Source organism: Amblyomma maculatum, chromosome 10, assembly GCF_055883805.1.
Source record: "Amblyomma maculatum isolate TAMU_Amacu chromosome 10, ASM5588380v1, whole genome shotgun sequence".
NCBI lineage: Eukaryota > Metazoa > Arthropoda > Arachnida > Ixodida > Ixodidae > Amblyomma > Amblyomma maculatum.
Genome location: NC_139353.1, coordinates 145,152,945 through 145,180,888, shown reverse-complemented (window position 1 = coordinate 145,180,888; position 27,944 = coordinate 145,152,945). Strand labels below are relative to the sequence as shown.

Sequence of the window (27,944 nt, the reverse complement as noted above, 5' to 3'; positions counted from 1 at the left end):
TTCTCAACATCTACGTTTGCGGCGCTCTCAGTGTATCTTTCAACTGCACTAGTTTGACTTATTTTTCTCAATTTATTAAGACTCGTCACATTTTCCCCTCCTATTGTAGCCCCATATGGTATACATAAAATGTATGTGAAATGAAAAATAACTGCAACAGTTAATAAGGCTGGAGTGACTCTCGTACGAAAAAGGGCGTACAGTCATTAAATTGCACCTGCAATATATTCTACATGAGTCCATGGGGCGCTGCGAGCAGTCGGGAAGGACGGCCGTGTGTTACATCGGCTCCGCCGAATTTATGCTCCTTTCCCGGACAAGGATTTCCAAAGCGCTTCAAAAGCAGCAGGACTTGTTCCCGGGCACTTCAGAACAACGAGGAGACCACCGTTTCTCAGGTGGGACCATTTTCAACGAGGATTTCAAGTTCAAGCGGATCGAGCGAGTAGCTAAGCCTAACAGATAGGCCTCGAGTCAGCTGCCCGCCGCGGCTCCGCGGGCAAACTCTGCCGCAAATCATGACAACCTTGACGGGGTACGACCCGGATGGAATGCGTATCGTCACCATTCCGCAGGCGAAAACGCCAGTTTTCGACAAAGTAACAGAAGCCAACATCCAACGCAAGATAGAAGAGTGGGAACGCGCATCAGCCCGTAACAACCGCTCGGCACGGCAGAAAGGACGAACGCCAGATGGCCACTTCACCGCCGCAGCTGATACGCCGCTGCAGGAGACGCCACGCACGCAAGTCAAGCGTTGGAAGCCTCCTCCGCAGCCGCGTCTCGACAAGCAAGATGCAGTCATCATAATCAAACCTAGAGGAACGCTGGATCTCAGCAAATTCAGGGGAAGCAACACTCTCGGAAGCTCCTTGCACATGGCAGCAGGCATTAATAACACATCAGCAGCGCTCAGCGTTTGGCTCATTTGGGAACAAAACATCATCGTCGTCGGCGTACGAGATGCCGAAATAATCAGAAAGATCCTCGCAATTCAAGAACTTAAACTAGGGGACACAGCACACGCAGTGTACTCCTACCTCCGGCCTTCTGACGACACATGTAAAGGAGTAATACAGGTGGACCCTAGGGTTTCCAACGAAGACATCACGGAAGCGCTTCGCTCCCCGGACGCACCAGTGGTGAGCGTGAGAAAACTAGGTTCCTCCAACAAAGCGGCCGTCACTTTCGAAGGAAGAAAGGTCCCTTTTCACGTCTTTTACTACGGAGAGGCGCTTCCTGTGCGCCTGTACAAGAAAACAACACCAGCCTGTTTGCTGTGCGGGAAACTTGGACACCGGGCGGATGTCTGCCCTTGCCCTGCGCAGTCACGATGTCCGCAGTGTGGCCAGGACGACATTCAAGAAGCCCATGACTGCCAACCCAAGTGCACAGTGTGCGAAGGCCCACATCCCATGGGGTCGAATCAATGCAAGTTCAAGTACCGAACATCACAACCAGCCAAATCCAAGACAGGTCAAGACAGTCACCAGTCCAGGGCCAAGTTTCGGGACCGGTCCAGCCGCAGAGGCACATCTAACAGCGGGGACCGACTGACCCAACGGGCCCAGTCCAACAGCAGCAACTCAGGACCACGCGGCTCCCGGTCATCAAGCAAAGGACGTGACACTAGCGACAAGGCGTCGCACCCCACCGGCAGTCGTCCAGCTGAGAAAACAACAGGACCCCATTACAAGGACCAGCGCAACGACGGCAAGGTGAGCTGGGCAGATGTAGCTGCCTCCTCCCCCGAAGCGTTGGCTTACAAACAACTTAAAGCAGAGATCGAGAAACTAAAGTCAGAAAATAGGAAATTAAAAGAGCAATTAGGCGTCGCAGCCAACCCGAAGAACACATTACCTCCATTGACACAACAGGCATGTCCGATGGAGGAGGACAAGGAAGAGGTACACCCTCCGTACCCACAGGAGCTAAATACTAGCACTATCGACAGGCAAACTGCACTAGAGACGCCACAGCAGGCGCCAATGCCGCAGGTACCACAACCGCAGGCAGCAGCACCGCAGGCACCCATGCCGCAATTTATTGAGAACACCGAAACACAGGACCGCATTACCCGCTTGGAAAACACAGTCCAAGATCTCATGGCCAATAAATTACAAATTATGATCGAGACGACAATCAAAAGCATGTTAGAATCAGTCATCAAGCCCATGATGGAAAAACTTGAACCAGTTCTAATCAGGATGCAAGCGCAGGAGATTAGAATTGACCGAAAAATTCAGGAATATTCGGATGTTTCTCACAACAAGGGCACAAAACTACAGGGCAAAATGGGAAATCGTCGCCTAGTCATCCCTGAACTTGATAAAGAACCTGAAGATCCACCACAGGATCCGACACACATTTCTAATCCTCAACATGGCGCCACAACCAAGACCTAAACTCACCATCCTACAATGGAACTGCAGGGGACTAAAGCGCAAGAGGGAAACATTACAACAATACATAGACTCTTATTCTCATGCGCCGCAAATAATAGCCCTGCAAGAAGTAAATATGGAGGCTAAGATCAGAGGATACTCAACACATCAAACAAACCCCTCGACATGTATTTTGGTCCACAAATCATGCACAGCAACCACTGTAGACCTTGACCTACACAGCGACATTGAATATACCTTCATAAAGTTGCTACCACAACACCGTAACAGCAAGGGCACCTATATACTCAATATATATAGTCGCCCCAAACAGCGCCGCGCAGCCTTTGACGCTATCTTTATCAAAGCACTAAGAGAAGCTCACACAGCTCCCCTAGCTATAGTCGGCGACTTTAACGCTTCTAGCCCATTATGGGGATATCCAAAGGAAGACACTAAAGGCAGGAAACTAGCTTCCGCCATCGCTGACATGGCACTCACCTTACTTACTGACCCGCAGCATCCGACTCGAGTCGGTACCAGCATAACTCGGGATACCTCCCCCGACCTGACGCTCGTCCGCAACGCCCGCAACTATGAGTGGCTCAATACGGGAGAGACCTTAGGCAGCGATCACTACATGCTGCAGACCATCTTTGAAAGCAACAAGCACAGCAAACCTCGTGGGCAAGCCAGAATGACAGACTGGGAGAAATTCAGGAAGGATACTAAACTAGTTACATCGGAACAAATAACTAGTTACGAAGAGTGGGCGGCATCTATTCTCGACCTTAAAGAAAACCTCACAAAAACCCTTGCCACCACGGAGGACCACCCAGCTGTTGACAACCATCTTCTACACCTTTGGGAAGCTAGGCGTAGTCTCATAAAACGGTGGAAGAAACAAAGGCACAATCGAAAACTCAGAATTCGAATAGCGAAGCTAACTACTCAAGCAGACCAATACGCATGGGACCTCGCTCGCACCAATTGGCTAAAAAGGTGCGAATCCCTCAAAGGTCGCCTAGACAGCAAGACTACGTGGAACCTTCTCCGATGCCTAATTGATCCACCGAAATCGAAGAGTGAACAACGTAGAAATTTGCATCGAGCCTTACACAACTTTCAAGGCACGGATGATGAACTCATGGATGAACTCACGCGTCGCTATATCTGCACTTCGAGAGACGCAGAACCCTCAAATCCAGAATACCGGGGGGAACCGAACGAAGACCTAGATAAAGACTTCACTTTAGAAGAAATCATAGCAGCACTAGCAGATATGCGCCGAGGTACAGCCCCGGGACAAGACAAAATTACGGTCGGACTTCTAACCAACCTCGGCACGGAGGCACTGCAGCAACTTACGGATTACGTTAACGAATGCTGGCGCATCGGCACCATTCCACAGGCATGGAAAACAGCCAATGTACACTTTATCCCCAAACCCGGCAAGAAAATCAGCATTGAAAACCTACGCCCCATATCCCTCACGTCGTGCGCAGGCAAACTCATGGAAAAGGCAGTCCACGCACGTCTCTCCAACTATCTAGAGAACAACGAGCTACTGCCACACACGATGTTTGGATTCAGAGCACATCTGTCCACCCATGATGTGCTTCTGCAACTCAAACGCGAAGTCATTGATCCAGCACGCAGAAACAGTGACCGAGCACTTCTATCCCTCGACCTCAAAGGAGCGTTTGACAATGTCAAACATTCCACAATCCTCCAAAATCTCCAGACCACCAACTGTGGCCAGCGAGTCTACTCATACATCTATGATTTCCTTAAAGACAGAACAGTCAACATCAGCATCGGCACTAAACAAACAACGCAAGTGAAGATGGGCACGAGAGGCACTCCGCAAGGGGCAGTATTATCCCCACTTCTGTTCAATATTGCACTCCGCAATCTTCCACCTCTTCTAAATCAGATACAGGGCATACGACACGCCCTGTACGCTGACGATATAACCATCTGGACAACTAGGGGTAGTATGGGAATGATGGAAGAACAACTACAAACAGCGGCAACAACAGTTCAGAATTATGCACGAGCGTGTGGACTAACCTGCTCTCCCGAAAAATGTGAACTCCTAGTCTTCCGCCAGCACAAAAATCAGGCCACGATCGACATCCACGTTGACAACTCACCCATAAAGGAAGTTCAGACCGTTAAGATACTGGGTCTATGCATCAATAACAAGGGCAACAACCACCTCGCCATCCAGAAACTCCGCCTCGTGAGCGAGCAAGTCGGCAGGATGATCGCCAGAATAACGACGCGGAAATCAGGGATGCGCGAAGAAGATACTCTCCGACTGGTGCAGGCCTTCGTCGTGAGCCGCATCGTCTATGCGGCACCCTACCTTCGTCTCAAGAAGTTTGACATCAAGAACCTCGACGTCATAATCAGAACAGCCTACAAGAAGGCCCTGGGCCTCCCTCTTACGACATCGACGGACCGGCTTTTACGACTGGGCGTCCACAACACGGTAGACGAGCTGATTGAGGCACACCTCACGGCGCAGGTGGTACGACTCTCCACGACTCTGACTGGCCGACAAGTCTTGAACGATTTGAACATCAATTGCCCCGAACAGCTAGACCCTAAAAGCGACATCCCAGCCTCATGGAGAGGACAATTCAAGGGAACTCCATTACCGAGGAATATGCACCCCGACTTTCACCAGCCAAGAAGACAAGCACGAGCGGAAGCTATAAAAAGGCACTACGGCGGGCGCGAGGGCGTGTTCTATGTCGATGCTGCGGGTCCTGAACAGGGAATGGCGGCCGTTGCGGTAGTACACCAAGATAAAACAGTGGATGGACTAATATTACACAGCCATGACACACTGGCTGGGGAGGAAGTGGCAATTGCCCTAGCTGCGACACACACTACCTCAGAATACATTCTTACAGATTCACAGACAGCATATCGCAATTACCTCAGGGGCAGGATTGCACCGCTAGCAGCTAAAATCCTGCAAGATAGTTACACCCGTGGCTACCAACCCATGGATAAACACTTAGTATGGGTACCAGGTCACCAGGGCATCCCAGGGAACGAGAGCGCACACGCCTCAGCCCGAGCATTTCTCCCCCGGGCACCCAATACGGATCTCGTGGAACCTCCTATCCCATTGCTAACTTACACCGAAATACTTCAGCACTTAAGATTATCTCGCCGGGTCTACCCTCCACCGGCAAAGACACTAGACAAAGGGGAGGAGATACACCTCCGCAAGCTACAGACCAACACTTTTAACAATCCACGCAGACTACACGCAATAGATCCAGAGTCATTTGACTCACAATGCAAATTCTGCGGGGAGAAGGCGGACCTATACCATATGGTGTGGGCATGCCAGCGAAATCAGACTGTCACTATTAATAACCAGCCAACGCAGGAGGGGTGGGAGGCAGCTCTGACCAGCTCGGACGCAAGGGTTCAAAAAGAACTCATCGGAAGAGCGCGGACAGCAGCCTACGCCAATGGGGTTCCGGACTGAGGACTCCAACCGCCGCTACAACCTCCTAATCATTTTCATTAAAATATTTTTACCACCACCTACATGAGTCCATTTGACAGTTCTGACCGCACAAGGTCAGACTTCATTGCAACTTGCTACAATTTTGCTTTGAGGTATGAGAGCGCAGCGAAAATATGGTACTGATTTACTACAATGTGCCCTATCGTTAACCTGTCGTTGCCTTCCGGTCATCTTTCAGCCATTCGAGAGTCAATACGAAGAGAACACTGCTGAGTGCACGTTCATTCCACAAGACAATTTAAAATGTCACTTTTTGAAAAACGCAACACAGTTGGTACCGCTACAGTACTAGCAGTACTCACGTGCCAATGTTTTCCCTGGACATGACGTTGACCCACTCCTCGCCCGACGTAGCGAGGCGGTTGGCGATGCCTCCTTTCTCCCACTTGAATTTGCCAGAATCGGGTTTAACCAGCTCCCACAGCGTCTCATTATCGTTCACCAGCTCTGTCTCCGTAATAGCCTGCGCAACGTTCGACCATGGAGGGAGAAGCATGCGGAGTCATACGTAAAGGGCTGCGAAAAATGCGTCACTCTAACAAGGGCTACTAGTCAACGCCTGGGCGTAGCAGTTATTATGGCGGAACCATTTTCTCTAGAGTCTCCAGTTAAGCTTACTAGAAATAATATTATATACTGTTTGAGGAACATAGTGTCTGGGTACCTCTTAGGTTCTACTCTGAGAGTATATGAAGCATGGCGCTTCCGTGCTGAATTTTCTACTCGTAGGAATATTTTGTTTGGTTGTTATAACGATTGCTATTAGAGAGTATATGAAGCATGGCGCTTCCGTGCTGAATTTTCTACTCGTAGGAATATTTTGTTTGGTTGTTATAACGATTGCTATTAACATCGACTCACGTCCACAGAAGAGCACATGTGTGCGACCCAGCTGCGTAGAATACTTTCGCAAAGACGTGGTCGTACTCTACAGTTTATGCAGGCTTTTCCATATTGAACATAGCAGCAACCTCGGCTTCGTGCCCTTATTCAATGAATTGTAACAAAATTGGACCTTAAATGGCTCCATTTCTGAGGGATGCAATGGGTCATTGCTTTTTCAGAATTGCCTGTTGTCCCTGCGGTTTGATTGTAATCGTTCAACAAGTTATGCCTTCTGCTTCACTGAAGGCCGTTTTCGAGCATGCGATGGTACATTATCTTAGAAACATAAAACCAAGTAATATCTCACAAGGCCAGTAGATGTGATGTAGAAGCAGTCCCATGAAGTAATCATTCCTGGGTATGCCGACATGGTAAATGTGTGGCCTGGAACGACGTCCTCTGGAATGCGATAGTTAGATTAGAGAGAATAATTTGTTAAATTCTACGTCCAAAATGATCTGATTTCAAAGTGCGTGAACGCCAAATGGTATGGAAGTGCTTCCCCCACGTTGCGCTTTCCGTCACTATCTAAGGGCCTGTGAGCCAGAATCACTGACTATGACGTCAGGCCAGCCCCAACGCTTGCAATGCGATAGACAAGAAAAAGCTTCTTGACGTAAACTCTTAAACCTTTCTACTAATAGCGAGCCTCGTGACAAAAGGTAATTGGGAAAGACGGAGCGTGCATGTTCCTTTGTAAGGTAACTTGTGCTCTTTGGGAAGTTATAAAATAAAACTCCAGCGATGAACGTTCGAACAGCCTGCCTTGAAACTACGCCTGTAAATCCCGCTCGCAGTAGCTGCAAAGTAGTATTTACTGCTTCGCACATACTTCTCAGCCAACGTAGTTGTGCGTTTTATGAACAAAAATTTGAAAACTCTAAACATGAAGTTTTTTCGACCGAATTGTATGGAAGTTCAACGCAGGCGTCAAACATTCGGCTTTTTTCTGTTGAGTGAATATTTGAGCTGTGATTTTGCACTGAGCAGCATATTCGCCATCGTTGGCTGAGCCACTGGCTCAGCAGGACAAATGCTGCACCAAGTGTGGCAACACGTAGACGCACATTTTCACAGTTCGCTTCTACACCTGACCTCCCACGTCCCTCTTGCTTATAAACTCCAGAGTGTTGCTCATATTGTTCATTTTGCATTGCAAGCTTTATCGAGGATATAACTGACTACATTCCTCATTCAAAATGGCCTCTGCCAAAGAAGCGATTAAACGAGACATTTTTGCGGTCACAGAAGTAACTCAGCCAGCGATCGCGATAGTGGCAAATGGCATAAAATTAAGGGTTCTTAAGGATTCATCACTAACTTTACTATACAAAACACTCCTATATCTTCCTGTTTCTTGCGATAACGTTTACCATTATCCCTTTTATCGCGCTCTGTGTAACGCTCAACTTAACTTCTAACTTTTCTTGACCTTCAGGTTTGAAGTTGAGTAAAGAAAGGTGGCGCCAGTATGTGGTTTGGCCCTGGAAGGTATTGTTAAGCGGCTGTTGTCATCCAAATATTGTTGAAAATTACGCTTCCAGAACTGCATATGCTTAAAGCAGTGTCATTCTGAGTTTTTTGTGTCCGCTGTTGTAACCTTGCTTCTATTAATTCACTCCATCTCATCTAAAACACCGCAATCCTCCTGAGCTGGTTACCAAACTAGCCTGTCATTTAAGCGTAGAAGGAACATGCGTTAAAATATTCCCTAAAGTTTCGATGGCCGCTGTTTGGATTTCAAGCTATAGTTAATGAGTCCAGCATTTTTCTTACCTGGGCTTATCTGAGCAGCTGTTCGATGCCAGGGAAAAATATACTTCTTCTCAATGCGCAGCATTGCGCGGTACAAGAACCAGGTGTCGTGAGTAAGGTACAGTTCTTGGGTGTTCCCGACAACCTTAACGAGCGCAGAACAGGCCACGATTTGATTGAATGAATACAGATCAGGCTTCCTCTTCAGGACAATCTCCAAAGACTCAATGTCGCTGAGCACGTTAAGGTAGCTGGAAGAAAAAGCCGCATCTAAGAAGTTGTATGCGCGCTTTTTACGCGGTATATTCGTAAATGTGCTGCTTTCTGTTTCTGTTACACGACGTCTGCTATTTATTAACAGCGGAATATTCTTTATTGCACTTCCGCTGCTCCAAGTTGATTTCTACAAATAGCAACGGTTTTTATTTTTTTTATGTTATTATGAATATATTAAGAAGTCTGATCTAGCCAACCCGCTAGAACTGCGTAATAGTCCTTGAGCATCGCGTTCAAGGAAAGAAGGAAATAAATTTCACTACACTTCAACCGATGCACACAACAATCAATTTTTCGTGTCGCATTATCGTATACAGGCATCCTTTGTTCCCTCTAACGACAGTGCTATCTCATGCTATAATTAAAAAAGGGAAATGCGGAAATAAAGACACGGCCGAGAAGAGCACAAGACGAGCGCGTACTTGCGACTGATTTTGCTCGGAAAAAAAAAAAGCGCTCATATTTATAGTTTCTTGGCATTGCTTAAAGCGCACGTGCCAGACACTTAAATTTTTATACACTTTGATAGACACATCACTTACGCACCCATCACCAGAACTTTCAATGAAAAAAGACTGTGCCAGCTCACATGCTCTCTCAAAAGTTTGGATCTAGCAAGCAAAGACCGGCATTTCTTATCAAGCGTATTCAAATAACATGCGCCGCAATTTAAAGGAGAACGAGACTATTTTCCCTTAGTCATTAAAATCTGGTGCGTTAGTCATTAATTGCTCCAACCGCCTGTTTGGCCTATGTATACTTTTCTGCTAATATGCCATTTTTAAATGTTGTATACGTTGCACTGCACGTATCTCAACAAATTTTCACACGTTTTTCGGGTTGTATTAGAAATCAATGACGCGAGTGCCAAGCTTTTTATTGGTTCCCCGCGAACCTTCCTGAGGCACGTTTAAGTGGTTGACTAACAAGCAATGGTGAAGAATACGTGTACCTCGAATGAACTTTATTTCTCGCTCCTGACCCAAAAGCAGACATTGCAAATAGCCCCAAGTGTGTGTCAGTCCCTCCTATTGCGCCTTCATATTTTTTTTAGACGTGATCTCACTCATTGATGCTTAATACCTGATAAAAACTGGTCAGAGAAACAGAATAACTTCTTTGATTACCTTCAAGCCACACCATTTTAAGATTCCCCATTGACGTCATTTGTTGAATGATCGCGAAGTTATTTAAATTATGCTTAGGCCACCGGTCACTGAGCACAGCTGGTATTTCATGTCACGAAATCATATTACAAAGGTTATAAAAGTAGGAAAAAGATCGATGTGCAAAAGCTTGTTCGTAATTGGCGCAGTGTACACGAGGAGTTATATAGATCCTTTCAGGTCCGAGCCCCAAAGCACACTGTTGTCAAGAGAAGAATATCCACTTTAAGCATTCTTCAACCTTTGAAAAGCGTAACCAACACATATACTTGCAAGTTCTTTACGCCCGTTTAGTATACTTGAAAAACTCCACAGACCTACTCAAATGCATCGAAAGAATATCTGCAATTCACTTTAATGTGTTTCGCCACTACTATCGCTTGTTTTGCAGGCTTTTGTTTCTGCGATGTTTATTGCCTCAGGGCATAAAAATGCTATCAATGATGAGGGGTGTAGTACTGTACTGCCCAGCCTTGTTTGGCATGTAATTCAAGCCATGCCATGTCTAAACAATCGCATTCGTGAGCAAGGAGCATGCTCTCACGCCATAACTTTTAAACTTCGAACGCTTTCATCCTGCCTAATAAAAAGCGTTACGCTAAGGCCAATTCGTTCGATGCACTGTGCTAAGAGTATATTTAGGGTTCCCGATATTTTCCCTTTTAATACATTTGCGTGTATAGACAAATTGAAAAGGTTAATTGTTTTTTTCTTAACCTTTTAATCAAATAGGCAGAACGACAAAATGCCAATCGGTACTTTACATGACTTATGCAAAATTATCGAGATTTCAATTAGAAAGGGGGCACCGTTATAGTTTTTTCATCTAGGACTACTTTGCTGGAACAGCTTCTCTACCGCTGTGCCTCACGATGCTCAGCTGTGAGGCTGAAACCGGGGTGTTGTACGAAAAGTGCGAGGGATTCTACGTAAATTGTTGTGCAATTAGAGCGAGGAAAGGGAAGTGATTGATAGGCGTATCATTAAAAAACGGAAAACATGAACCATTGGCCAGAATACGCGACAGAATCACATCCTAGTTGAAAGTTTAAAGAATCGACATTGATAGGGAATCGGCAGAGTGAGCGATAACTGTTTGGATTCCAACAGAATGAAAACGTAATAGAAGGCGGCAAGAAGTTAGGGGGGCGGCTCACATTGGGAAGTTTGCAGGATAATGTGGAGGCTGTTAACTGGAGGTATATGGGAAAGACCTTTGCAGCACAGCTTGTTTAATGAGGCTGATGACGCTGAGAATATCTGGTTTATCTTTCATTTGGCATGAAGCCTATTGTGACCAAAGCAGCAGACAGACCACACAGTATGAAATATATTCATTTGTAAGGTAATTGTCGGTGTAGAAATTGTTTTCACAATATCCTGAGTTACCTCAAACTGCACGCTTGAGGTTTGTTAGGCGCGCTCCTTGCGTTTAACAAGATACGTTCTTCTCCTTCTTGCAGCTAGTTAAGCTATTACCGCTCGTATGATGTTTTATGAGTGGGCCTAATTTTCCTGTCCGTGCTCTGTATACTGTGCAATTACATTTAGAATAAGAACTACACATAGATTTCTAAATATGCTTTTCAAGTATACTAGCACCTTTTAGCATAAAAGATAGCAATGAAATAAAGGCACACAAATCTTCACGTCCATATGCTAGCTTATGAGTGTGTCATAGCTTCGAAAAATGCGGCGTTGGAAAGAGAGCGCAGTGAATGAACTTACTATGCCCGTGAGACAGCGTGTACCTCCCGTGAAGCGTCCAGCGAGTGGTTCTCGAAGACATCACTGAGACCAGCCAGCTGCTTCATTTGAAGGTGGGCCTAGAATACGAAAATTCGTAACAAGTACATCCCTATATTATACACCGTCGATCCTACAGACAAGAGTTGTTTTATTTCGCCATGACACTGATCTTCCACGGTTATTTCTGCCTTGTCGTCTCTGTGTCTAACAAAATTTGCGTCAAAATAAATTTATTGGAACCATTTGCGCGATACAGAAATATTGCGCTGCCCTTCGATGGACCATTCTTGTCAGTAATCTTGAATAAATAACATGGCTAACGTATGGAAGATTCTAGGGAAATCGTGGTCGGGATGCAAAGGAGCTGCTAACTGTTGTAAGAAGAACTGGCAGCGTTTCGATGCATTTCCTGGCTCATTTGCAAGTGCTTCGCCGACGCATTGCAACGCTTATTGTCGGGCCTAACCCGAAGAAGCATCTACGTGTCCTGTATTCCTGTCGTGTTATTCACCTTACAATTCTAGGGGCGATGATCAAATTTCGTTGTGGGAACTATAGGTCGAAAATGCTTGGAAACTTGCAAAACACATTCCGTTGTTTAAATCTGGAAGTCCCCAGATATCATCTAATTATCGCCCAATATCCTTAACTTCGCCGTGATGTAAGCTACTTGAACACATATTTCACAAGCACATTTCAAAATTTCTTGGAGCTAACAACATTTTGTGTAAATATCGACATGGCTTTCGCCGAGGGTTTAGCACCTTTTCTCAACTCGCTGAATTCACATATGTCATTGCTAGTTCTCTTGATATCTGCTCTCAGGTTGACAATTTATTTATCAGTCGATCTAAAGCCCTCGATACTTCACGATAAACTCCTTTGTAAGCAGAATGCAATACTTAAAAATTACAATGGTTCAACGCTGCGGAAACAAATACTGAGCGAAAGAATTAGCTGCGGGTGACCGAGCGTTCTTCCCCAGCCCACGTATAAAGCCCTGCTTTTACCAAGCCGTATTAACGTGCCTGACGTCACGTATCACGCGAGCACCAGCTGCGCCTGTAGCGCGCCACGCCGATCGCTTTTGTGTCACGTGGGGTGTGACGTAAGCGCTGCACCGTGGCTGAGACCGCGCTACGCCGACCGCATGAGTTGGTAGCCCAACTCTCACCCTAGTCATACGGGGGGTGTGACGTGTAAGACGTGGCTACCGGCTGCACTACGCTGTAGGCTCGGAACCTATAGTAGTATTGCTTTCACAATAAAACTCCTCACTAGTGAATTGCCCCTGACGGGGCTCCAGTACATGTAAATAAATAAATAATAAATAAAATGTTTTGATACTTAATTCCTAGTATTCTCAAGAAACATATATAAGTTAGGTTATAGAAATATTAAGAGATATGCGCCTCATAATTTTTTTAAAAGAACGCTAATTGTCCCAATGATTAAAAGACAGCGAATAAGTTGTTTGTGCTTTTTGGTTTAGGTTCCTACATGAATTTTCTAGTATGCCTCAGTCTAAACACGACTCGCATTTCCTCCGTGTGTTTTTTGTTGCGGCAAAACCATGCACTTATGCCTTGTGTCAGCTCTGTAAGGCGGGGGGTTGTATGTGACGGCAGTGTTTGGTGTACTTGTTTCTTCTGCCGCATCCTGTGAACTGTGTATCGAATGCTTGAATCCGGTTAAGCAGGGTACGTCTGAATGTTGCCCCTGTGCGAGAAGCCTTGGTGTCTGCATAACTAATATGTATCTATAGTTACCTACTATATAGGAAGACAAGCTTAGCAGCGGGTGGATTAAAGCTATAAGGGAAGTCTTTTTAACGAAATTTGCGGGGACGAGGGACGCCGCCACGCCATTGAGCAGGGTTAATTTTGAGGGAAGCAGGCGCGGCGGATGTGTTCAACAGGGCCTAATGTTCTATAAAGGCAACATCCATCATCGTTCGGCGGAAAGAACGCCTACTTGCACCCTTAAAAGAAATGGCCGCAGTATGATTGGGAGTTGTCCATTTACTTGAAAAAACAAAACAAAAAACCCACAGATCATTACGCTTACACATTACGTCTAGCTATGAACGCAACGTGGAAACGAAACCAGCGTTACTACGCTGTCCGTGAAAACTCCCTAGACTGCATTAAAGATATGTTTTTTTACAAATGCGCGGAGGTAACGCCTGCGCCTCTTCTGTATATAAGGCTTGCACTCGCATTAGCTTTACGATGTTTTATAGAACGAACTTAAGTGTAAACCTTACTACCCACCGCCCTACAATCAAATTTAGCTCGACGTCATCGCTTACTTCTTGACTACCTCGATGTTCATTTTGATACTGACTTGTTGAGACTGTTTACACGTTACAAATTCTTCTTGTACATACCACATAGCAGCAAATTTATATATTTCGCTTCGCAAACTTTTATATCGTAGTATCCCTGCATTACACCCGATTCCGCACTCTAGCACAACTCCACAAGGAAGGTGGTTTTACCATGTTCCAGAAGGGGTCGCTATCCTTGAGACGGTGCTGCTGCGTCTGTGAGTACTCAATGTTCCCGTTTATGAACTCCTCCAGCCTATGGCAATATTCGGTCTGATTCTGGCAGTAAAATGACAGCAGATTTGTCCACTGATGCTCCATCAGCTGCCGAGTGAGATGACCCTCAAGAGCACCGGCAGCATAAGCCTGAAGCTCGTCGGGAACGTCTCCGTTTGACTCGACTTGGAGGTACGACCACCTGCACGAAGATGGAAACAAGTTATTTAGCCGCATTATTGTGCCTTACACAGGGCAGAAATAAGAGTGTATCGTAAGATAAAGGCAGCTTCTATAATAAATGGCAGGTCGATACTTGGCGATAGCACACGCAGCTCGTACCGCAGGGCTGTCATTGTCGCTGTGCCTAGATGGTGGCCGGGAAAAAATTTGGTCGGTCGATAGGGTCAATGTCACTACCAAGGGGACATCAGTCTAGAAGTGGATAATTTCATACAGCCCCTTTTAAGAAAATGTCTAAAAAATGGGGGTAAAACAATGTGGAAAACAAGTATAAGTTGGTCGCCGCAGGTAGTTATACCATTAGTATGGGGGTTATTATATTAGTGCAACGTTTAGTATTTTTGTACTGTAAAATGGGTTTGACCACATTATTAATGAAACAACAAAAATAACAGCTGAATGTTATTATTATTAGACGTATTCCTAACAAATCTTCCATCGCAAGATGTAAACGCTGGTGCCCTATCATATTCCTCTTGTGACCATCTTCCCGTGTTTTTTACGCAATACTGGAATTCTAAGCTGTTCGCCTGCGTAAAGCTTTTATTAACCGATAACTGACGCGGCTCATACGCGTTTGGAAAAGGGCTGCTTGAGTTAGACTGGTGCCATGACCATGCCTTTTTAGATATTTTCAAAAGACTTACTTACAATGTTCACTTTTCAGTTTAATGATGCACAAGAAATAAGAAAATTCAAACACGATGGGTCACACATGAATCGTGAAAGAGTGTAGGATAGGCTCTATAAACGATTATTGAACACCCACATTCCCTATGACTCCAGCCTTTTTAAACAGTGTCGGAACCAACTAACGAAGAAACTCCGTATTGCGCGATAAGAATTCTTCTTATGATTTTTGGGTGTAAAAACTGGGCCCAGTGAGTCACTTCGCGACAAAATAAAGATGCTACTGAGTATTGACAATTAATCAGTATAGCTGCATATCTAATCTTATGATTAATAGAAAAGAATTGCATGAGGCAGAATTGTCTGATATAGCAGCATAGAATGACAAACCTTTATTTTCACAGCCGGTCACTGTAGAGGAAGTGATTTCAACAATGATGCATTTAAAGAGCAGTTGCAGTAGGGATGTGAGTGAAATTTGAATAAAGACAGTAATTTATGTCTCAGATGTCATACCACCAGTCCTCGCCCATTATTTTCAACAACTGCCTGACGTTAGCAACATTTTCAGTGAAAATGCAAATTGCGAAAGTAGTCATGCTCTTTAAATAGGGTCATAATCATCATCATCACCAGCCTGACTATACCCACTGCAGGGTGAAGGCATCTCCCATATTTCTCAAAATATCCGGTTCTGTGCTAGCTGTATCACTTGACCCCTGAGAAATTCTTAACCTCATTCGCTCACCTAACTTTCTTCCGCCCCCTGCTACGCTATCCTTCCCTTGGAATCCAATTTGTTACCCTAAGCGACCATCCGTTATCCTTTCTCACTAAATGTCCTGCCCATGCCCATTCCTTCTTAATTTCCACTAGAATGTCGGTAACTTGAGTTATTTCTCTGACCCACTCTGCACGCTTCCTCTCTTAATGTTACCCCTACCGTTTTTCGTTCCATAGCCCTCTGGGTTGTCCTTAACTCTCTTGGTTAGCCTCCACGTTTCAGCCCCATAGGTGAGTGCAACTGTTGTATGCTTTCCTCTTCAGCGATACCGGTAAGCTGCTAGTCATAATCTGCGAGTGCTTGCCAAATGCGCTCCATCCCGATTTTATTATTTCCTTTTCATGGTCCGGATCTGCGGTTACTGCCTGTCCTAAGTAGACATATTCGCCTACTAATTCCAGTACTTCGTTACCTAATATAAACTGCTGTTCCTTCCCGAGGCTGTTGAACATTGCCTCAGTATTCTGGATATTTATTTTCAAGCCTACGTTTCTACTTTTCTTGACTAGGTCATTAATCATTATTTGCAGTTCATCCCCCAAGTTGCATAGTTATACACAAACACAACACACACACAAGAGAACTAAAGCAAGACGTTCACACCGATGATTCGGTGTGAGCGATTATCGGTGTGAGCGTCTTGGTTTAATTTTCTTGTGTGTGTGTTGTGTTTGTGTATAACCATGCTGCCGCAGAGGTCGTTGGAGTCGGCGCACGTGACGGTGCAAGTTGCAGCGAGAGCCTTCGCTAACAAATCAGCCTACCGCTAGAACTCGGCTGTCAGTCACGGCCAGAGCTGATTTCATTCGCTCGTCGCTTGTCGTTGTACGACTCAGTTTGTGCAGAATAGAGTGAGCCTTCATCGAGCGGCTGTAATGGCGTCGTAGTAGGCGCAGGACGTCGCAACATATCTGCATACGTTGGACGATGGTACTCCGCAGGAAAAGGTGGCGGATCACCAGATGGTACCGAAGGCCTCAATGCTTGAAGCTCTTCGCGGACAATGCCAGCTATAGAGACGACCATCGGCTGGGGAGTACCAAAAAGCGCCTGGATCTCTTCGCGTAAAACAGAGCGGATGATGTCCCGAAGATTCTGGTGTGCCCCGAAGGCCGAAAGCGGCTCCGCAAACCGAAGCGGTGAGTACCGGTCTGTCGTAGGTGGTAGACCGCTGCTGGAGCATCCGTTCAATTGTGACAGCTTCCGCAAGAAACCGTGCTCGGTGGATTACGCACGAGACCAGCAAATAGTTGTTCTTCGACGCCGCGCATGAGGTGGCGCACCTTTTTATCTTCGGGTATGGCCGGGTCTGATCGTCGGAAGAGCCGGATCATGTCCTCCACATATGCTTACAGCCTCATTCGGCATCTGCACACGCGACTGTGAGGCCCTTTGTGCACGTTCTCGCCGATCCGCGCTGGTCTCAAGGATGCGTCGGCTGAACTCGAGCCATGATTTTAGGGCGGCTGCTCGGTTCTCGTACCACGTACGAGCGTCATCTTCCAGGCTGAAGAAGACGTTTCTAAGCTTGGCGGCGTCGTCCCACTGATTGAATGAGGCGACCCGTTCAAACTGAACGAGCCAATCTTCAACGCCTTCGGTTTGACTGCCGTGGAAGGGCTGAGGCTGTCGGCGGTTCTGCAAATTATAGTAAACTGGCGCTTGTATGGCAAGTCGAGGGGCGGTTGCGGTGCTGAACTCCATGGCCCGTGCGCAGTGGGCTGGCCTTGTTTCCTCCGGCTAGCACGGTGCACAGGGGTGTCGACTGGCACAGAAGTTGAGTCCTGGGCGCGCGGAGGTGTGCGGGACATGTACTGAGATCGATACGCAGCGCCGACACCAAAATATCTCACGGACAATAGGGCTAGACGTGATAACAAGACAGGGAGATGCTGTACCAGCAGCCAGCGTTCCGAAGAGCGCGCGAGCAGACGTCAGCGTCTTTTTCTTACAGGCGCCACATAAGAATCTCGGGAACACCAGGTGGCAATATTATGTGTGAAATAATTAGTTAATCAGAGACAACTTAAGCGTCTTCTTATTAGAAGTAGTCCACGCACTGTTGCATGCTTGCCACACAATACATCATGCTAGCACTGCTTACCACCCTCAAAGAATTAACCCGGTGCTTGGCGACACACAGACCGTGTACCACGTTTTTACAGACGACTCAAATCAGGATGAGGTGCTTCCGTTCTTCCCCTATGCGTACAACACTGTATATCAGGTACCGGTTGAATTTTCTTTCTTTTATACTTGTCGCGAACCGTTTTGTATGCTCCACATCATACTTCCCTACCATCGAGATAGCTCACAGTTCACGTCTCTTGCTGTTGTTGCCCGTAATGTTGAATAGTGTCGACAGCTGGCTCGTTCATTCACGTCCGACTGTCAAGACTTTCGCCGGCATGAAATCAATAATGGAAAGTCCGTTTCGGCCTTTCCTACCAATACCCTCGTTTTGCTGTCTGTCCCGGTTGATTCTAAGTTCTCGGCAAATTATCGTGGACCTTAACGTGTATTGGACTGTACATCTGTTAATTACATCGTGGCACCGGCAGCGCCTTCTTCGAACCGCCGTCACTGCGGGCGAGAAGTTGTTCACGTCAGTCGACTTAAGCCATACTATACGATCCCCTTGTCGTCTTCTCGCGTTGAGTCGCCATGATGGCTCCCTCTTTCCTCCGGGATGACACTGCGCTGACAGAAACGACGATGAAGGCTTCTGGGTTCTGCGCTTATTGACTGTCGTTCGGACTAGAAACTTGAGCTGCCTTAATCGGACCCGAGATAGTGCTTCGCAATACGATCGCCTTGCGTCACCGGTCGCCGTCTCCAGTCCTCCGGACAACCCACTGAGCCGGTCTTCAGTTTATTTGTTATTTATTATGCATACTGGAGCCACTGTGAGGGCTATTGCCGGAGAGGGTTAAAATTGAAGAAATAGAAAAACCCGATATAAATTCAGTACTTGCAAAAGGGCAGGCTATAACAGACGAACCTTAGTCTACTAAAGTAGTATATATATATATATATATATATATATATATATATATATATATATATATATATATATATATATATATATATATATATATATATATATATATATATATATATATCCCACAGAACGTGATAGAGATACTGCAGCCAAAAAAAAGAATACATTGAACCAATATACCGTGAACCATTATTGTAGAAAACAGGTCTGACATCGAAAAATAATTCAATAAAAAGACCACGTTAAAGAATTACTTGTCGTGTTAAAGTATCTAGGAAAATAGTGACGTTGGAAATTATTATTTAGGGAAATATGGCTCAGCAGTTAGGCTCGATGATTCCTGATTAATCGAGGAATACATATAGGGCGTAAGTCGACATAAGGAGCGACATAAATAAGTGAATTGAGGATGCAGTCAGGGAAATTTAGTGAATCCACACCGAACCCTCTAATGAGGACATTAACATTATCGTTTTTGCTCCTTACAGTGCCATGGGTGGCATTGCGAACGTTATTTTGATAATAAATAAATGTTTATAATAACTGAACGAAATCATTTGCCTTCGCTCCTAAAAGGTTATAAATTTATGTCATGCTAGAAAGAATACAAATATAAATGCGTAAAAGCTGGAGGGGAACAAGTTTAGAATCTCTCGGAAACAGCTTCTATTTGCAAGTTTCCTCAGTTTTCCTCGGTCTAAATAGATTCAATACTTTTGATTGGTTGATTTATAGGAAGGGGAAGGCGCGGTAACTGTCTCACTTGTTTTCTATGGACACCACACCCACGCCGTAAGGGAACGGAGGAAGGTGGGAGAGAAAGTGGAAAGAGAGAAAGAGGAGCCGTAGTGGAGGGCTACGGAGTAATCTCGACCACCTGGGGATCTTTAACGTGCGCTTTTTTTAAACTGATTTATTTATAGGAAGGGAAAGGCGCGGTGTCTCACTTGTTTTCTGTGGACACCACAACCGCGCCGTGAGGGAAGGGAGGAAGATGGGAAGTGAAAGTGGAAAGAGAGAAAGAGGAGCCGTAGTGGAGGGCTACGGAGTAATTTCGACCACCTGGGGATCTTTAACGTGCGCTGACATCGCACAGCACACGGACGCCTCTTCGTTTCGCCTCCATCGAAACGCAGCCGCCGAGGTTGGGTTCGAACCCGGGTACTCCGGCACAGTAGTCGGGCGCCTTACCACTGCACCACCCCGGCGGGGCTAACGTGCGCTGACATCGCAAAGCCCACATGGTAGGAGGTGAAGGGTGGCTGATCCTGGCCCTGATGGGGCTGGGACAGGTAGATCACCGCCACTTGCGGCGGGGGCTAATAATTATTTATAATTGGTTCACAGGAAGGGAAAGGCACAGTATCTGTCACACTTGCTATGTAGACACCTGAACCGCGCCGTAAGGGAAGGGATGAAGGTGGGAGGGAAACTGGAAAGAGAGAAAGAGGAGCCGTAGTGGAGGGCTACGGAGTAATTTCGACCACCTGGGGATCTTTAACGTGAGCTGACATCGCACAGCACACGGACGGCACTTCGTTTCGCCACCATCGCATCAAAGTTCACCGGTGTTCTATAGTTCGCTTACAGGCAAGAAAAGGCTCAGTATCTATCATCTATCATCCTCACGGTAGACAAACGGAATTATGAAGAGCGTTTCACAATACAGGGCGTGGCGCCATTCTGTGGCAGCGATGCCAGGCCTGATAGAATTTATGTTCGAGAGAGTACGGATAGGTTTATTGCCATTAAAAAAGTGGCTGCAGAACCTCCCGATCGGCTCTCAAGGGTAGATCCTTTCTTGTCGCTGCGGGAGTTTTAAAGCGACGAGGCCAGTCTAACGTACGCTGGCTGATCATGACATCCATTCATGTACTTTGCCTTGTGTGTCTTTTTTCATGTTTGGATCGGAGTTTCCTTTCGTGTTGTGTCGCGTGCCACAGTCAGGCAATAAAGGAAGAAAATACGGGACGTGGCTCAGTGGTAAAGCACTCGGCTGGGGATCCAATGGATGGAAATTCGATTTCCGGTTGAGCCAAGGTTTATTGATTTATTTTTAACTCTCGCTCTCGCTAGAGTGACACCTCTACTGATAAAATCCTGTCGACAACGATGAGGCATTAAAGGCTTTCGCATTAAAATGTCTTTTCGATCGAAAAAAAGTAATGGCAGTAATGGTAGACGTCAAGCTCGAAGTGAATCACATTATATAGTGAAATGGTGAACTGAAATGTATCAGTTATCATCCTTATTACAAAAAACTACCTAGTTGCACTCACAAAATTCTAGCCATTCATAAGTTGTAATCATATCTATAATTTTTACAAAGCGATTAACCTTGGTGCTGTGGCTAAAAAAAAATGGTTATTTCTTGTGCGACTCAAACGTCTTGCGCACAGCTGAAGGGGCAGCAACGAACCATTGAGCACCAGCGCAGTGCGGGGGGACAGAGAATTCAAGTGCGGCGCGAAGTGACGCTATGACATTTGTAATGCATAGAAAATAAATCAGCGAAAACAGACGCATGACAAGAACAAAGAAGGCACACACGCCACACCACTTCTTTGCTGTTTCCTTGCTCTTTCCTTACATTCTTCAATTTGTACAATTAGCATTTGATGTTTTGTTGACGTTTTTGATATTTTGAAAGAACTCATATGATCGCCACAGCCGAGAAAACATCTTGCTAGTGCTTCACTGGTTGCCATAGCAACTGAGACGCAAGTAGTTGTAGAGCCACACACGCTGCAAGTGTGACGATGAGCGTGCACAACAGGCACCCCTGTCACATCTTGCCCCCCTATCTCCTCTGGTGCGTTGTTCGGCATCGCTAACGGGCTAATTTTCTTTTTACTGCATCAAAATTGTGATGCAACGGTTTTTAGTGCAGCGCTTAGGACGATGTGATGCTATACCACTTGCCATTTAGCTTCGATCTGTTGGTCAAAGTGAAGGCTAGTTGAACATGGGGATGCTAAGCGACGACATATGTGCCGCTATATGTATGCCGCACGGTAAGACCTCTAACGCTTTGAAGAAACCTGCACCTTTCTCTCACTGATTACATTGCATTACTAGTTTATGTGATTACTGAAGTAAAAATTAAAAAAAGACAAACTACAATCCCCAATGCTTCTCTTGGCCTCGCCGACGGTTGGCTTCTTTCCTTCATGTATTATATCGAGTACCCTCATTTGCCTTTCATTTATCTGCTTGTAGCGTGCGGGGGTGGTCAAATATTTAGGGGAATCCCCCAAGGTGGAGTAGATTTGTAATAAGGAAGTAATTACTCATTGCATCCACCCAAGCGCAGCCATACGGCTACAAAGGAAAGCTATACAGCTTTCTCAGTGCAATCCCCAATGCTTTCCATGGCTTCGCCGACTGTTGGCTTCTTTCCTTCATGTATTATAACGAGCACACTCATTCCCCTTCATTTATCTGCTTGTAGCTTACGGGGGTCTCGGTTCTGGCAGTCTTGAAGCCATAGGTAGCGTAAGAGGGTTCTAGCACAGCTTTCGCCCTCGCTCTTGATCACGTTCTACGTGACGCTGGCAGTAACAGAAGGACGTTCCACGTCCACCGCTATGGTTGAGGGTGGCGCTGGTGAACACTCTCAAGGTTCGTATACAGACAACATTAATACCCAAGAAAGTAGCAGGTGGGACAGCGGCCAATGTACCACAGTTGAAAGAGCACCGGACGCGATATTCGGAGGTGGTGGGTTTGGGTACCACCTTCGGCACGCTTTCTTTTCCTTCTACTTTGTGTTCATCTTTCCCCTAAACAGATTACACTACTAGTTTATGTGATTACCGAAGTAAAAATAAAAAGAAGACAAAGTACAATCCCCAGTGCTTTCCTTGGCCTCGCCGACTGTTGGCTTCTTTCCTTCATGTATTATATCGAGTACCCTCATTTGCCCTTCATTTATCTGCTGATAGGCATTCAAGCAAGACTACGCCGAACTGTGCTTTTGTGCGTCTAGCTCTGTTTAGGGAGAGTTAAACACCGATTAATTTTCAGTTTCGTTACATGTGCGATGTCAAGTTCCACTTGAAGTGAGTTTGAAGTTGCCGCGTGAGGTCATCTGGCTGTGACTATGATTGCCAATTAGGAGTTATGTTTGGAGGACTCTTATGGAACGATGCCGTGTTTTCCGCTGTTCAGGAGGAGCCTTGAAGCTATCGTTTTTAAACATAGGCTGAAGCAAGCAACATGCTTGTTTAAACTCCTACTAGCTAATGCTGAAGTCTGCGCCTTTCGGGGTAATCCGTCACCACCCACAATTTCGAAGCAGAACTTATGAACTTTCCTGCGAAAGCAAAATTTCATGCTGGGGCATTCACTTCGTCTGGAACTTTTTAAGGGTGAATCCCATCTTACCCAATCTTTTGGATGTCGTCCTGAAAAGTGGCCCAGGCTACAGGAGTCTCTGGAGAGTCAGTCGAGAAGTCTGCCTCCTCTGGTACTCCGCTTCGGATCGTAAGCTGTTGAGTGCTTGGGTCGAACGCCATCCAGGCCGTGGTGGCTGCCGTCGCATAAGGCGAAGTAGCCAGCATTGCTAGCCATATGATCGCTGTGACGGCCTTATAACACGACTCTTCCTCCATCGCAGAACTGCTCCGCATGCAAGAAATGAAGTAATTAAGTGGTCAAATAAACACTCAACCAATTGTTTTTGTTACGGCTGCAAGGTCACTGTTTTTTTTTACGCTAGTATTTGAAGAAAATGACAGCGCGTTTATTCCCTTCTGGGACATGTATCAGTTGGAGATAGAGCCCGTATTTCTTGGTCTAAATACATTGCACGTGCTTCGACCCTGTGAATTGGTTCACTTTCAACCAAAAACACACATGCCCGTACAAATTTTATCTAATAGCTTTGGAACAGCTGGAAATTTAACCCACTAGAATCGGTGGAATACACAAGGTATGGATTGTGAAACCATTGGGTGGCAGCGATGCCCATAAATAAAAATAACAATAAACATATTAATATGTGATAAAAAAATGTTAAAATCGAAATATTTTATGGGCTACCGAAATCAGTAATTTCAAAATATACTGTGCTGTTTAGGCGTAAAAAGTGCCCGAGTTTACAATCTGAAGTCTCAATTATCTGCCTGAATTAGCACAATTATGACTGCTGTAAAAACCACTCAGAAAAAAAATGTCACGAGTTAGCAATATGCGCATTTCGGTTCAATGCACGTGCAAGGAATATGAGCCTGCCAGTACAGATTGCCATTGATTTTACTCCCATGTGATAGAGCCCTAGGCATGAAAATCATAGAATAATCCGGTACCTACAACAGCTGGAAGCGACTGATTGCAGCGCTACAGAATGGAAGTCGAACTGCGCAGTGGTGCCTGTTCTTTTATACCGGACAAAAAATGATCTCTCAGAGGCGGCTGCGAATATCTCTCAATGCAATGGCTATTCCATTTACAAGATGGAAAGGTGGTCGGTGGAAAAGGCTCAATCTTTACTGACATCTTTTTAAAGCAAGCCTGTTCAGATCATGTGGTAAAAATATACTCTGCTACCATATTTGTTCACACCGTCTGAGGGCAATGCACTTTCGCATTAGCGCTGGCAACTCGATCGAGCTGTAATTTCCGCGATATTCGGTGAGCTGACATGCCGTGCTTCCGGCTCCTGGATATGCACTGATGTCTGGGTTCAACGACCTCAGGCTGCTCGTGAGCGATCGGACACTCCACAGCGGAGGGCAGATGATTAGTTTGAGCCACCTGGACGTTTTCGTGGCAGCATTGATATCGACTAGGGTGAAGGGGTTGTTCATATAACTTGCATCTAAAGGAGGCCGCACGGCCTGGAAATCATTCCGCGAAGTTGGAATCATTAGTCCCAAGATGCAGCCCATAGTCACATTAGGGGCTCCTGAAATTACACGAAGACTTGCATTCTATAGCTGCCTCGCCAGTAGCTGCCAATCCGACTCCCTAAAAAGGGCGTATAATGGGCTGTACTAGTGTAGTCACTATCATAATATTTATATTTTTTTCTGACATGTAAGCATTCATTTTTTTTGCTTCACTGAGTGAACTCTAGAATCACCCTGTGACTTCCGTCTTATCAAAATTGCTCTCTTGCGAAAATAACTGCCAAAACTGTTACAGATATAATCTTGTCACGTAGTGGTGACAAGGCCGTTGATACCAAATGAAGACACAGGCTTGATGGTACTGAAATTAACTCTTTATTGGGCTGACTTGCGCCCGCAAAAGAGCTGAGCAACTCGGCGGCGGCGATATCAACAAATGTGCTCGTCGATCGTCGAACAAAGAATGTCCGTCGCATTCGTCAAGCCCAATTTAAAGCCTGCTCAGAACGATCTAGATAACGTCGCAAACTGCCACTAGCGCAACCTGGAACATTTCAGAAACATACACGAGTGATCGGAATCTTCGAGACAGACCTCGGTGCATTGTTCGCGACAAAGAAAATGATAACGCGTCATATCAAAACAACGAGCATGAACAAACACGGGATACAGAATTGATAAGAGTGTCAGAATCACAATGATAAGGCCGCATGCCAGCGGCTGTCGAACAGGAACAGATAAAGATTTAAACAATTCGCGGCATTACCCCCCCCCCCCTTAAAGAACATCGCCCCAATGTTTTGAAATAAGCACACATGAATTAACATAAGCATTGCAAAGGAAACATGAATAGCCTTTAGCGCGCATAGGCTTAAGGCGTACAAAATGCACAATTTGTGGATGCACTCGGCGCTGCTGCGATGCTGCCGCGTCGTCAGGAACGACCTTGTAGTTCAAATGTCCTAGTCAGCGAAGCACCTTGTACGGGCCGAAGTATCGGCGTAAAAGCTTTTCGCTCAGTATGCGGCGGCGAATCGGCGTCCAAACCCAGACTTGATCTCCCGGCTTGCACTCAGCAATGCCTTCGTAAGTTGTAACATCGGGCGTCGGTTCGTTGCTGATCCTTATAATGCGCATTTGGGCGAGTCTTCGGGCTTCCTCTGCACGTTGAAGGTAGGCGGCGACGTCCAGGTTATCCTCATCGGTTTCGTGTGGCAGCATTGCTTCAAGCGTCGTCGTGGGCTCCCTGCCGTACACAAGGCTGAACGGGGTCGACATTGTTGTCTACTGGACGGCAGTATTATAAGCGGAGATGATGTAGAGTAGAATGGCGTCCCATGTCTTGCGTTCAGCGTCGACATACATAGCAATCATATCCGCAATATTTTTGTTGAGACGCTCCGTAAGTCCATTTGTCTGGGGAAGGTACGCAGTAGTTCGTTGATGGCTTGTATGACTGTATTCGAGAATGGCTTGCCTCAGCTCTGCCGTAAATGCCGTTCCCCCGTCCGTGATGAACACTGCAGGGTCGCCGTGTCACAAAAGAATTTGTTCAACAAAAAACTTAGCGACTTCTGCGCAGTACCATTGGGCAGTGTTTTTGCTTCGGCGTAGCAGGTAAGGTAGTCGGTGGCCACGATGATCCACTTGTCACCCGCTGATGAAAATGGAAAGGAGCCGAGGAGATCCATCCCAATTTGTTGAAAGGGCAGGGTTTGGGGCGGTATCTAGTTCAGTAGCCCAGCTGGTCTGATCGCCGGCGTCTTGCGTCGCTGGCACTCACGGCACGTTTTCACGTAATGGGCAACATCAGCGGGCAGTCAAGGCCAGTAGTACTTCTCCTGGATTCGATGCAACATGCGCGCAAACCCGAGATGCTCTGCTGTTGGTTCGTTGTGTAAGGCGTGAAGAATTTCCTGCCTGAGGCTTTTAGGCACGACAAGAAGCTGCGCGGTCTTGTTAGGAGCGAAGTTCTTTACGAGGACGTCATTGCTTAAAGCGAACGACGATAACTGACGCCTAAACACAGCAAGATGAGAAGAGGTCTTGCCTTCCAAGTAATCGGCTAGGTCTCTCAGCTGAGGATCTAATTCTTGTTGTTGTGGAAAACTGCTGGAACTTACTGGCCCTAAAAAGGCGTCATCGTCATCGTCCTTCGGGAGAGCGTCGATGGGAGAGCGGGATAAGCAGTCTGCGTCGATTACCGCCGTCTAAACAGCATAACGAAGAAAGATGTTTACCCTCTTCCTCGCATCGACGACACTCTCGACCGGCTCTGCAATGCAAGGTACTTCTCATCGATGGATCTGAAGAGCGGATAGTGGCAAATTGAGGTCGACGAAAGATATCACGAGAAGACCGCATTCATCACACCTGACGGCCTTTTTTGTGTTCAAGGTGATGCCATTTGCTCTCTGCTCCGCACCAGCGACGTTTCAACGAGTAATGGACACTGTGCTGGCGGTCTTGAAGTGGCAGATTTGTCTGGTATACTTGGATGGTGTCGAAGTTCTCTGTGCTCTAGAGAAAATTTGCCACCACCAAATAAAGAGTAGCTTTGACAACCAGGTTGGCCGGCTGCTGGCCGCAGGATTCCCAAATGCACTTCTGAATGCTGTGGCAGAATCACTGCTACAAAGAGTTAAGATGGGCTATGAAAAAGTGCCCAAGCTTACTGAAGCTGAATGGAGGAAACTTGAGGTATTGCCGTACGTGCATGGAATTTCACATAGAATTTCACATAATGTCAAAAAAGTTGCTGCGAGGCAAGGCGTTAAGGTTGTCTTCTCTGCTCCTTGCAAGTTATCAAGTCTTTGTTCTCGTGTTGCTCATGGCAGATCTAAGGCGCCTGTATGCTCGACGCGACATGATGATTGTTATATTCCTTGTGCCACACGTGTTATTTATAAGATCCCTCTAACATATGAAAAAGTTTACATCGGCCAAACTGGCCGGTGTATTAATGATAGGCTGAGAGAGCATCACAACTCTTTGTCAAACACCAGCGGAGATAATTTGTCTCGCCATTGTAGGGATTGCGGTTGTTATCCGCTGTTTTCAAATGTCACGTTTCTTGGCAGGTGCAAGGGTAAGGTAGAGCGCGAAGTTCTTGAAGCTT

At 46.1% G+C, this 27,944-nt stretch overlaps 1 protein-coding gene across 1 annotated transcript in view; it reads right to left on the bottom strand.

Annotated features, from left to right (window-relative positions):
* LOC146177637 (putative aminopeptidase PLBD2) overlaps window positions 1–23,536 on the bottom strand; it is a 60,323-nt gene extending 36,787 nt beyond the window's left edge. The window contains exons 1-6 of the mRNA XM_084581605.1: window positions 23,361–23,536; window positions 14,272–14,518; window positions 11,751–11,848; window positions 8,602–8,831; window positions 7,133–7,224; window positions 6,243–6,403 (exon numbers count right to left, since the gene is read on the bottom strand). Of these exons, the coding sequence (XP_084437731.1) occupies window positions 6,243–6,403; window positions 7,133–7,224; window positions 8,602–8,831; window positions 11,751–11,848; window positions 14,272–14,518; window positions 23,361–23,536 (1,004 nt within the window). The remainder of the gene's footprint in view (window positions 1–6,242; window positions 6,404–7,132; window positions 7,225–8,601; window positions 8,832–11,750; window positions 11,849–14,271; window positions 14,519–23,360) is intronic.
* Between the last annotated feature and the right edge of the window lie 4,408 nt (window positions 23,537–27,944).